The 12092-nt window shown below is 42.0% G+C and overlaps 1 protein-coding gene across 3 annotated transcripts in view; it reads left to right on the top strand.

Annotated features, from left to right (window-relative positions):
• Positions 1 to 12092, top strand: part of LOC141079413 (transient receptor potential cation channel subfamily V member 1-like) — a 182384-nt gene that overhangs the window by 52244 nt on the left and 118048 nt on the right. For all 3 annotated transcript variants that reach the window (XM_073565334.1, XM_073565332.1, XM_073565324.1), the window contains exon 2: positions 9101 to 9395. In XM_073565334.1, the coding sequence (XP_073421435.1) occupies positions 9175 to 9395 (221 nt within the window). In that variant the 5' untranslated portion in view covers positions 9101 to 9174. The remainder of the gene's footprint in view (positions 1 to 9100; positions 9396 to 12092) is intronic.

Raw genomic sequence — 12092 nt, 5'->3', positions numbered from 1 at the left:
AGGACTATGTGGTGAATTATACTATATGGAGGACTATGGGTAATGCATTATACTATATGGAGGATTATGGGGTCCATTATGCTACATGAAGTGCTATGTTGTGGTTATTATATTATTTGAGGGCTATGTGGAAGCCATTATAATATTTATGCAGCTATTTGGGGGCCATTGTAATATTTAGAAGGGCATGTTGGAGCCTTTATACTTTATGGAGAGCTATGTTGGGGCCACTATACTGTATGCAAGAAATTATACAGTGTGAAGGTTTGTTTGGGGTCTAACATTCTGTCGAGGACTATGAGGGGGCCATTATACTGCTTTGATGACTAGTGGGGGGCATTATACAGTGTTGTGAGGTGTGGGGCTGCATTGATGGCTGTGTAGGGGTCACAGTTGGGGGATCATACTGTGTTTGGGGTCACAGTTGAGGTGGGGATCATAGTTGAGGTAGGGAAGTTGCGGTGGGGTACAGTAGGGTCATCGTACTGTGCGTGTGGTGGGTACTGTAGAGGAATTCACTATGGGGGCATCATACTGTGTTTGAGGGGGAACTTTTGTTGGCATTATACTTTTTTTAGGATATTATCTCATCTTGTGACTCATCTAACATAAGAGTTATTTGAGGTACCATGAGCCTCCATGTAGGTTTTTGTAACTTTTCCTGGCAAGAAAAGTGATTGTCACTTATTTTACTTGAAGCAGCACATGAAAGATTCACCACATGCATTAGGAGGCACGCACACAAATTTGACTTATCTTACTTCAGTGCACCCTTCATTATGAGAATTGTGCAATACATTAGTCTTAATGATTCGGAGCTCGAGTTTTTCTAACCTAAAAATTTCATATTAAAGGGGACCAATCACATCCAGAATATACTTTGCAGGTACTCTGGCATTTCAATACTGCATCTTTAATTTACTGGAGTAGTGGCTACAGAGAGAAAATTATGCTCTTTGCAGGCATTGGAGTGATGTGGGGAAATTTAACAGTCACCACTAGCAACACAACTGGACTAACTGTAATCACTCCCTTGAACTCTGTGGTTCCTGTGTGCAACGTGTATGTAGAGAGTGTGTACAGAACAGACTGTCAATCAAAGTGTCAGGGAGTGATTACAGCTCTGCGCACTGCATTGTGAACGGTGATTGTAACGGCTCCCTGCTCTTCCCCAATGACTGGAAGGAAGCACGTGGCTGCACGGAGAATGCAAGCCAGCAAGACATTATATAAATGCTATTTACCTGCAGATTAAGCTGGTATCTGCAGGTAAATATTGTTACTCGATGTGACAATTTACCTTAAAGCCTCTGCTTATAATAGTGAAGAATATCCATATTCAGCAAAGACTTCAAAAAGAGAAAGTACATATGCAGAATATGCAGATAAGAAGAAAAAAAATCTAATTCTGGGATAGCGAGCGAGACATACAAATTGCTCTTTTATGTCCTGCCTCCCTCATTCAAACGTGTGCATAACTATTGAAACTAAGTTTGAAAGCAAATGCTAGGGAGCGGAGGAGTGAGTTGGATTTTCATGCTTGGTTTCTCCCGTTTCGCACTGTTTGTGTTCTACCATTTCAGGAGATATTTCAGAATAAGCTGACATGCTTGTATATAAAGAATAATACAATCTCTGGCCTTTATATTACTTTTATCCTGCAGTTTTCCCTATCTCTAAGGGTACATCCACTTGGGACATATTTGTGGCAATTTTTGAATCGGGAAATATTTGCTGAGTATTATGGTACCAGCATCATGGATACATTTTTAATATAAATCTCATCCACAAGATGCAGAGATTTGACATCCACAGCCTATCAGTCTATGCTGCAGATATCCACCATCAGTTTTACTTAAAATTTAGTGTGGATATTGTGTGGATATTGGCCACAGAAAATTAGCTGCAGTATTTTTACTACAGAAATTCTGTTGGTTGAAGCCTGACTGTTATACTGAGCAGTGTAGCCATGAATCCAGCACTGAGCGTGATAAAACACATACTAAAGATCAGCAACACCATTTTTGTACATTTGTATCTCTCTTTCATACTGAAGCTTCATCCTCCTCCGCTCCTATAGACAGATTTTAGCTGTATTTCTGAGTGGATGATAAATTTAGAGTGGAGTGTAGGCAGAAGCCGATTTCACTTCTCTAAGATATTTTACAAAGTTTGTTATATTCAACTCTACTACCCATGTTTCCCTAAAAATAAGGCAGGGTCTTATGTTATTTTTGCTCCACATGATGGGTTGGGGCTTATTTTCAGGGGATGTCTTATTTTTTCCCATGAACAACAATCCATATTTATTCTTGAACAAAAAAAAAAACACTTATTTTAAATATAGTCATATCGTCACATGAACTCTCTCTGCACATACACATGTATAAACACACACATTGCACGTACACATGTACTGTATATACACATACTACAGCTACGGCACTTACCAGCCTAGTTCCTTTAAACTTCTGCATTTAAAGGACCTTTGGTGAAATCATGGTCACATGACTGTTATGTCAGCATAGGTCCTTAAAGGGGATCTGTCACCCCATTTTTGGCCTATCAGCATCCGGCACCGCCATCAGGGGCTTGTAGATAATCCCCCCGATGTAACCTGAAAGATAAGAAAAATGAGTTAGATTATACTCGGTCCAGTCTTGGTCTGATGGGTGTTGCAGTCCGGTCCGGTGCCTCCCATCTTCATACGATGATGTCCTCCTCCTTGCTTCTCCCTCGGCTCCTGCGCAGGCGTACTTTATCTGCCCTGTTGATGGCAGAGTAGAGTACTGCAGTGCGCAGGAGCTCTCTGACCTTTCCTGGCGCCTGCACACTGCAGTACTTTACTCTGCCCTCAACAGGGCAGATAAAGTACGCCTGCGCAGGAGCCAAGGGAGAAGCAAGGAGGAGGACATCATGGTATGAATATGGGAGGCGCCGGACCAGACCGCGACACCCACCGCACCCGACTCCGCCCCCGGTGAGTATAATCTAACGTGTTTTTCTTATCTTTCAGGTTTCATCACGGGCTTATCTACTGAATTACAGAATGCTGTAGATAAGCCCCTGATGGCGGTGGCCACAGCTTATAGGGCTAAAATGGGGTGACAGATTCCCTTTAAGCAGGCTTCAACTCAGAATAGAAATGCTGGGGGCCCCTAAGAGAGTGGGGACCATGGGGAAATGTCCAGTCAGCTCCCCACACCCTCCAAACTATGACCTTGACTATAACTAGGGCCTATTTTTGGAGTAGGGCTTATATTTTAAAGTGAACCTGTGACCAGTTTAGCATACATCAACTAAAACTATCACCTTATTCAGTGCCTGCGTTCCATAAATGCTTATATAACTCACTGACTCTACCTGTATACTCCCAAAAAAGCATTTTTAGTTCTCCTGCGCTGTATGGTAATCCATAGATGATGCCTGTGCACAGAAATCACAACTCCCGCCTGTGCAGTATGCTTTGCCCTACTGCAGGCAGAACCAAAAACATCTTTGTAGTAGGTCAAAGCATATGGCGCAGGCGGGAGACGTGATTTCTGTGCACAGGTGTGAAACTTTGACTGGCAATGTGGATGATGCAAGGCATCATCTATGTCAATTAAAGAAGGAGGATGGTGAGTAGCAAATGGGAAGAGAGATGGAGAGGCCTGAAACCACGCCCCTTGGACCACACCGACCTGATTACCATACAGCGTGGGAGAACTTAAAGCAAACCTGTCAGCAGGATTTTGCTCAGTTATACTGATTACAATGATACCTTAGTTGATGAAATCCATCTTGTGGTTGTGGTTTAGTCTGTATTTGTAGTTTTCAGTTAATGAGATTCTCGTGCTCTGGGGCGGACTTTGGGGGGTCTTCATGTGGTGCTCTGATTACATATTCATCAGTATGTGCTTTTGACAGGTCACTGATCCTTCACTGACCTGCCACTATTTTACTTAATGAGTATCATATTGTGTGGTTAAAAAAAAAGGAACATTCATCAAAATGGCGGCAGCACCTGCACTGTAGCATGATACAATGCCTAATATGCATATACGCATTTATGCTTTATTCCTATACTATGGTGGGGAATTAAAAAAAATTATCTTTTTCAAAATGGCTAGATAGATGCTACTGTGCAAGTGCCATTTTGCTGGAGGAAAAAAAATTGGATCCATCAAAATGGCACCGGGGGCGCCTGTTGGAATGTGATGGATGCTACTGCACGGCTAGTCTGTCGGCGCCATTTTGCTAGAGAAAATTTTTGTTGGCTACATCAAAATGTTGCCTGCGCTTACGAAGTAGTGTCTATTGTGGACAGATGCTACTGCGCAGGTGCCGCCGGTGCATTTTGATGGATCACAATTTTTTTTTTACTCCAGCAAAAAATTTTTTCCCCACAATAGTATAGGTCTAAAGCATAATTACATATATGCATATTATGCATGTATAATGCTACAGCACAGGCGCTGCTGCCGTCACCATTTTGTTGAATGTTAATTTTTTTTATAGAACAGGAGAATCTCATTAACAGAAAACTACAAATAAAGATTAAACAACAACCACAAGACGGATTTCATCACCCAAGGTATCCTTTTAATCAGTATAACGGTGCAGTCCTGACAGTGTGTGTAGCTTACTGAGCAAAATCCTGTTGTCAGATTTGCTTTAAATAGATTTTTAGGGTTATTCAGGGTGATTCAGTGGGTTAAAAAGCAACCATTTAAATCTCAATTTGAGCTGCTAAAACCCTATCTGCAAACTTCTGCAAATAAGAATGGTATTATTGGTCGTAGAAATCATTCAGACTTTTACTGCACAAGTCAATTAAAGAAAAATAAAATATGGTTTGATTGGTTGTTATTGGTAGCCCATCTTTCCATCTCTTTTGTATGTTCGATTTCTAAATCTCCTCGAATAGGTTATTCTTTAACGTGAGTGTGAATGGTTGCTATTCAGGTTAATACTTTAATTTAATAACTTTAGTAAAGTTTCATGGTTTGTACCATTGGGAAAACTCTACATTTCCTGTGTTCAGCTATAGTGTCATAAAGCATCATGTATGAATTCACTGGATTACTGTTTCTTCCTGTATATCCTACTCTCTAGAAGTCAGTTTTCCATGTTGGCAAGTGATTAAATACTTCTCATAGACCATGACCTCATATGTTAGTTTTACTGAATGGAATCATGGCAATATCCTGCCTCTCGTCAGCTGAAGGTTAAAGGGGAAGAGTACATGATGTGTCTTTGTTTTACTACACTAAGAAGTGTGGGAAATCATCTGAATTTGGATCCTCTGCCACCATCTTGAAGCTTTTAAAGGTGTTAAAGGGATGTCTATAACAAAGAAAAGGCCAAAAACCTGAGAATGTGCTAAAATAACAAAATGGCCCTATATGACCTCACCATATACTCACCTGGTAAATCCCCGGCCACTATAGTGGTGCCACTCTTCCGGTCCCACTAGTCCTTGTTAGCGGTCCTGCAGTGAAGCTGTTCAAACTACCAGGATATGAAAGCTGCAGCCAATCACTATCTTTAGTGATGACAGCAGCATAGTCGGTATGTGACTTCTGAGATGTCATCAGAACGGCTAACAAGGAATGGCAGGATCACTGAAGAAGCGTTGTTTTATTGTATACCTACATTTAAGTGGCGGTTCAGGATCTCACCATAAATTCTTTAGTGCATATGAGACAAAAGCCATTAAAAAATCCCTCTCTGATGGCTTGGAGTATACATGTGTTGAATCAAAATTGGCCACCAGTCTCAACAATTATAGTAGTAATATTTAGAATAATTTTATTTCTATAGCGCCAACATATTCCTCAGAACTTTACATTTTAGAGGGGACATGTACAGACAATAAAAGACATTACAGAATAACAAAAATCACATAAATCAACAGATACCAAGAGGAACAAAGGTCCTGCTCACAAGCTTACAATCTTTGAGGAAAAGGGGAGACAAGAAAGGTGGATGGTAACAATTGCTTTCATTGTACGGTCCGGCCATCAATATAATAAATTGGGTGTTCACGTAATGCTGCATGAACCGGTCACCAACAAGTAGGTGTAAAAGTACAGACACAGAGGGCTATTAATTGCATGAAGGGTGTGAGAACATGATGCAAGAGTCCTGGCTATGAAGAAAATGCTGTAAGGGCAACACAGGGATAGTTAGATAGATATGTTGAGGCAATATGTCTGTCACGAAGTGACTGGCCCTGCGTGACGCGACCCGACGATCGGTCGGTCACCAATCAACAAGACAAAACAAGGGGACACCGGGGAAACAATTACAATGGTGGGCCCTACAATACATAACGGGGAAGTGGACACCCCCTGCACTCATCTAAGGAAGAGCCCTGAACTCTCCTGATGTTCCCTATACAGGTTCTCTCAACCTGTCGCCTACCAGGATACCTAGGTCCCTCACTTGCCCTGCACCTATCCCTTACTAGGGAACTGGCAAGTGCGGACACTGGTCCCACCGCTGTACTAATAAGACACCAAGGAAAATAACAGACAGGGAAAAACAAATAACACTTAGCTTGCTCTGCAGACATGCACCGGACCGCAGAGTAAGGTACCCGAACGCAGCTTCCAGCAGGATAACCACTGCACCAGATCAGCTGCAAACACCACTGCTCAAGATAGCTTCTCTCTTTAGAACGGTTAGCTTCCAAATGACCTGTATTACCAACAGCGAGCTGCAGCATCAGGTGGTCTTATAAAGGGAGGTGGGAGTGGCATCCACCTGCATAGATAATTAACCACAATGCAGTAACACCAGTGGCCACCGGGGGGAAAAAACCCCCAGCAGACTAACTAAAGTTGTAGTAACACTAGCGGCCACTGGGGGGGAAAAACTGACATTAACCCCTGATGACCAGAAAGGAAAAAAGTTTAAATGTGAACAGACCAAAACTGACACAGATCCAAAAATGGATTGTGACAATGCCAGTCTAAAGAAATGCGTTTTTACAGCATGCTTAGAACTGTGGGTATTGGAGATTAATTAAAGTGCCCTAGGTAGTGCATTCCAAAGAATTGGCGCAGCATGTGAGAAGTCTTGGAGATGGAAGTGGGAGGTTGAGTCATTGAGGATGTTAATCTTAGGTCATTAGCTGAACGGAGGCACGGATAGGGTGGTAGACTGAGACAGCAGAGGAGATGTAGGGTGATGCTGAATCATGAAGAGCTTTGTGAATGAGAGTGATAAGTTTATATTGAACTCTGTAGAGGATGGGTAATCAGTGCAATGACTGGCATAAAATAGAGGCTTCTGTATAACGGTTGGCGAGGAATATGATCCTGGTTGCTGAATTCAGGACGGATTGGAGAGGGGCGAGTAGTAATGTAAAGTATGGTGCATAGACAGAACAACAGCCTAATTTGGTCGCCCTCCCAGGGCTGTGGTGTACTCGGTACCAGGCCGGTGTCAGCGGGATGTGTCACAGCAGCGGTGACCCGGTCCGTGGCCCTGGGCGCCCAAGTAATGGGGAATGGAAATGGTGGAATGTAGTTAATGGAATAGTTTGTGACGCCACCTGTGGTGTTCGGCAAGTGAGATGTTAAGCCCATGCTGCATGCAGATCCACTGGGACTGATGATATGGTGCAGCAAAGCTGTAAAAGCTCCCCACAGGTGAAGCTGTAGTCCCAGGGCAGTGTAGATGTGGTTGGCACGGGGATGTAGCAGTGCCGGAAGGGTAGGAAGCAGACAAAGACAGAGCGGGGTGCAATTTCTGTACCTTTACTTGGTAAATGCAGTCCAGGGTCCTGATTGCAGAAGGTAATGGAGCAGGCTAGCCTGGAAGCAGCTCAGGATTCTCTCTCAGCAGAAGGGCTGTGCAGTCTCCTTCCTAGCGCCTATTTGGATGAAGTACTCCAAGTACTGAGTTACACTGGAGTTTCTCCTACTTCTCTTATTGTCTCTTAGAACTACCTCGTATGGCAGACAGCTGTAGCCGTATTCCTCTATGGCTCACTCCGTGCTGTTGTGCCTCCGAGTCTTAGATGAGAGCAGGGCATTTACAGCCTCCTACTCCTCTGGTATCTGTTGCAGGACCGTTAGTATCCATACAACCATGGAGACCAGGCTCCAGTTCATGCGCTCTCGCTGTGAGGGAGCTCTCCTTCCTTAGCTCAACCTCCAGCTTCTCTCCACACGTCTGCACATGTGGACCTCCTCACATTAACTGACCACTCTTTCCCCTTGGCCCTCAGAGGGCACTCCTCCCCTTATTCCCGGTTCACAGTTCCCCCTGCTGGCCTGGAGTGGAACTGTGTTGCATGCATAGGTTAACTGCGAGAGAGACCCTTCACTGCTTCCAAGCATGACCTCACCCTCCCTGGGGGAAGGCAAAGCCACTGTGGCGGCCATACTCCTGGGGGCGCCACATATTCTTTTCTTGTTAAGACAGTGCATGGATATTAGATGACTTCAGATGTCTTCAATTGGAATTCTCTGTCAGTCATACAACGTCTAGTACAATCCATACTTCTTCCTAGACCCATATCAAGCTATCAAAAACTTGGTCCATCTATGAGGAAGGGAACACGTTCCCCGAAATGTTGTGTCACATAAAACCGGAATGGAGAAATACATGACTTGCCAGTTTGTGTGCTTAAATGTGGCCAAATAAAAGAAAGAGGACACTGTTCCGAAAAGGCTGCCAAGTTTGAGTAGTTTCTTTATTCAAGTTTTTTGAATAAGTGCCCAACAATACCTGTACACATTTGGAAGCTACTTAAGCGGCCCCATAAAAAATGTGGTCACCACTGCAGGCAGTGATTGGCTACAGCGTTTACATAGAAAACTTATTTTTTGGAAGTGGATGGCATTGGCAAAGTAAGTGTTACTTAGTTTATAGTTTTAGAGAATTTTGAGTTTTTGGAAAAGATAATCAATGGCTGAACAACCTCTATAAACCTAAACATTCTGCACAAATGTGCTTTTAACGGCCGTGCTACTGTTGATTTACCTATGTATACACCTGACAGCTGCTGCTCCTGCACAGGTGACTCACGGGTAGTGGGTAAACAGAACTGCTGCAGCGTCATTGTCCAATCTTCCTCTAATTTAAATTTTGTTTTCTGCTCCAGGTATTGGCAGCAAATGCGGACTGCTTTTCGACCAGGAACCTTCTAGACATATTGCTGAGCACATAGAAGATACCATGTCTAATTCAGACTCTGAAGACGATTCTCCGAGACATAAGTTCTCTTTAGAGGTTCATGATAAGGACTCGCTTGCTGCCTTTGAGAAAGGAGCAAAAGATGGGAAAAGAGATGCAAAACCTCCAATGGATTCAGCACTGCAGAAAGAAAGTGACAAGATCTCTCCAAGCATTGGCTTCAACTTTGAATTTCTGGGGCAAACACAAGGAAATGGTGGCAAGTAAGTGTAGCTATCATATGTGATGTGATCTGTGAATGATGAATGCAATTGTACTCATTGATTAATAGTATGGTGGAACTGATAGGGTCCAAAAATAAATATCTATATTTATGGGCAATATTAACTGAGTACTACAAAAAATTATCAGTGAAATCTTTCTTAGTAAATCCCAGAAATCTTGACTTTATTTCACCCAGAGCAATTATTCATTTATTTTAGTCCTATTTATTAATTCTCTGACAAAGGGAGACTGGTATTTGTGTCTTCCAGATGTCAGCATTACTACAACACTGAAGTTATGACAGCAAGTAAATAATGCTATTTGCATAAAAAAAATAGAAGATCATATTAATTTCCAAATTGCAGTCTTCATGTTTCTAATTTTCATAATGTTCACAGTAATAGAATAATAAGTTGTTGCCTCAATTTTATTTAATTTCTCTTTCTGCTGTGTAATTCCATTGACAGCACATAAATTACATTTTTTTTTTAGAAATGATTTGCGATCTTTCCCTGACCCACCAAATAGAATCCAGGGTAACAACAGCAATTGTAAAACCTATACACTTATTATTGCCTCGAGACACGATGGTCTGCCTTTTATCTCTTATTTCTGAAACTTTCATCAATTCAGACTTGTGTGCAGGTCTTATTTGATATTAAGGAATAATGAGAAGGAAAAGCTGCATCAAGTTTCCATAAGGTTTTACACAAATGATTCAAAAAAGTTTGTGGTAATAGCTGCAGGTTTGTACTTTTTGTGTTATGACCACCTTTACTTCTTTTTCGCCCTATACTATATTCTTTCTGTTCATTATTCAATTAGTGAAGACAATAAAGCCTATGGATTACGTCGTTTGCTCATGGGGTTGTTCCTGTGGTCGACTTCCAGGATGTAAATATTACAGTGTTGAACATGGCTTTAGTTTCCATTACACTGATGTTAGTAAGTAGTCAGCGAAGCGTGCAAAAAAAAGTGCACAACCCGTGATATAATTAACTTTTTGCCTTCCCTGCTGTATAGACTATTTGTGACTCCTACCTGTCAAGTTCTAGATAAGAGCCCAATTCATCAAAACTTTCACACCAGGATTCTGGTGTAAAATCTTTGAAAAGTTGAAAAATTTAGTCACAACTTAGAGTTGCTTCAAAATTTTGTGAATTTTGGCATCTTCACTCCAGTTTCCCTCAGCTCCACCTAAATGGGTGGAGCTGGGAGGAAGGAGGTACGTTGGGGGTGTGACGCCTTATGTCATCTAATTCATGATGAGCTGTTGCATTCAGTAAGCCAAAAATGTCACTACAGTCTCTGACTGGAATGAGATTTCTGGCATAGAAAATAGTGGAGCACACCACTCGTCAGATGCTTCTAATCATGAAGAGGAAAACACCTCTTCATGAATCAGGAGTGTCTGACTCCAGCATGCCCCCTCGTGAACAAATACAGACTTGATGAATCGGACCACTGACTTTCTCCTCTAACTCTTCCACTCTAGACTGACACCTTGCTGTCCACCATGAGTACAGGGTGACCCTGTCCAATTAACAGCAGTATCAGGACTAGCAGTAGTTGCGCTCCACTGTGTCTCCCAACTTCCCACTAAACTGTACTCACTTCCCAGCTTAATGCCTCTGCCACTTTTCTGGATTCCTTTTTGGTAGAATTTGCTTTCTGTCTGGCTCACCATGGCTGTGTAGTCGGTAAGCCAAACCTCCGACTCTGAAACCCCACTCTCTTATATATGGCTCTTATTTAAGCATCATTATGATACAATAATCAAGCTAATTAGATAGAACCTAAAATACAAGAACACAAAAAACTTTAATAAATTGTAAATATGCAATACACTATGCAGTAAGTGTACAAAAAGGAACTGAATAACATCTGTGCAGTCTATGAATTTTTTCTGAGAAATAGTATCGCCTTCATCAGATCCTCCTTCATAGATGACCTCAAATCTGATCTAATTATTTTAATGCTAGAGAACAACCTCTCTACAGTAACTTGGGTTGGTGGCAAAGCGGTAACAACATGGGCAACATCTTTAACAATTTCAGGGTATAAAGGAATTGCCTTGTGCACAATCAGTTTTGTTGAACTGTTAAACTCGTCTACTGCTTTGACAGCAAGTGAAAAATTTTGCTGAAATTTGGTCAGTCTGTTTGCTATGGGAGTGGAATCGTTTTCCCTTCGGCAACGCTTTGACTGCTCCATGTCATCCAATAACTTTACAAAATTAAACTCCTCATGTGATGAGTCTGAAGATATGGTAGCAGTAGCACTGGCAAGACCCAAGTGCTCTTCCTCTTGTCAATCCTGTAGCCCACTGATCCTAACCACTTCAGTCACAGTTTCTTTTCTTTTAGTAAGCTGTTGATCATCCAGCAATATACGATAACTCGGGTCCACATAAACAGCTGCCAGAAGAATATTATTTTCTAATAGCAGTGTCTCTGTTTCATTGAAGCAGCAATGCCATCTGAGATTAAACCTCCTCTTTGGAACAAGCAAAACAGCAAGTTCTTCCCCTCCTTTATGAAAATGCCAGGAGCTCAATCCTCAGCTTCTAAAATTCTAGTCCTTGTAAATGTGTGATAAAACAATTCCTTTAATTTAGCCACCTATGTCCATTGACCTTCATTTAGTGTTACCTGAGAGGTGGCCATGTCTGCAAGAAAGGATTTCAACTCAAGCAA

Source organism: Dendrobates tinctorius, unplaced genomic scaffold, assembly GCF_039654945.1.
Source record: "Dendrobates tinctorius isolate UK_male_01 unplaced genomic scaffold, ASM3965494v1 ptg000016l, whole genome shotgun sequence".
Classification (NCBI taxonomy): domain Eukaryota; kingdom Metazoa; phylum Chordata; class Amphibia; order Anura; family Dendrobatidae; genus Dendrobates; species Dendrobates tinctorius.
The sequence above is the reverse complement of the archived record's forward strand: the minus strand, read 5'-3'. Positions and strand labels throughout refer to the sequence as shown.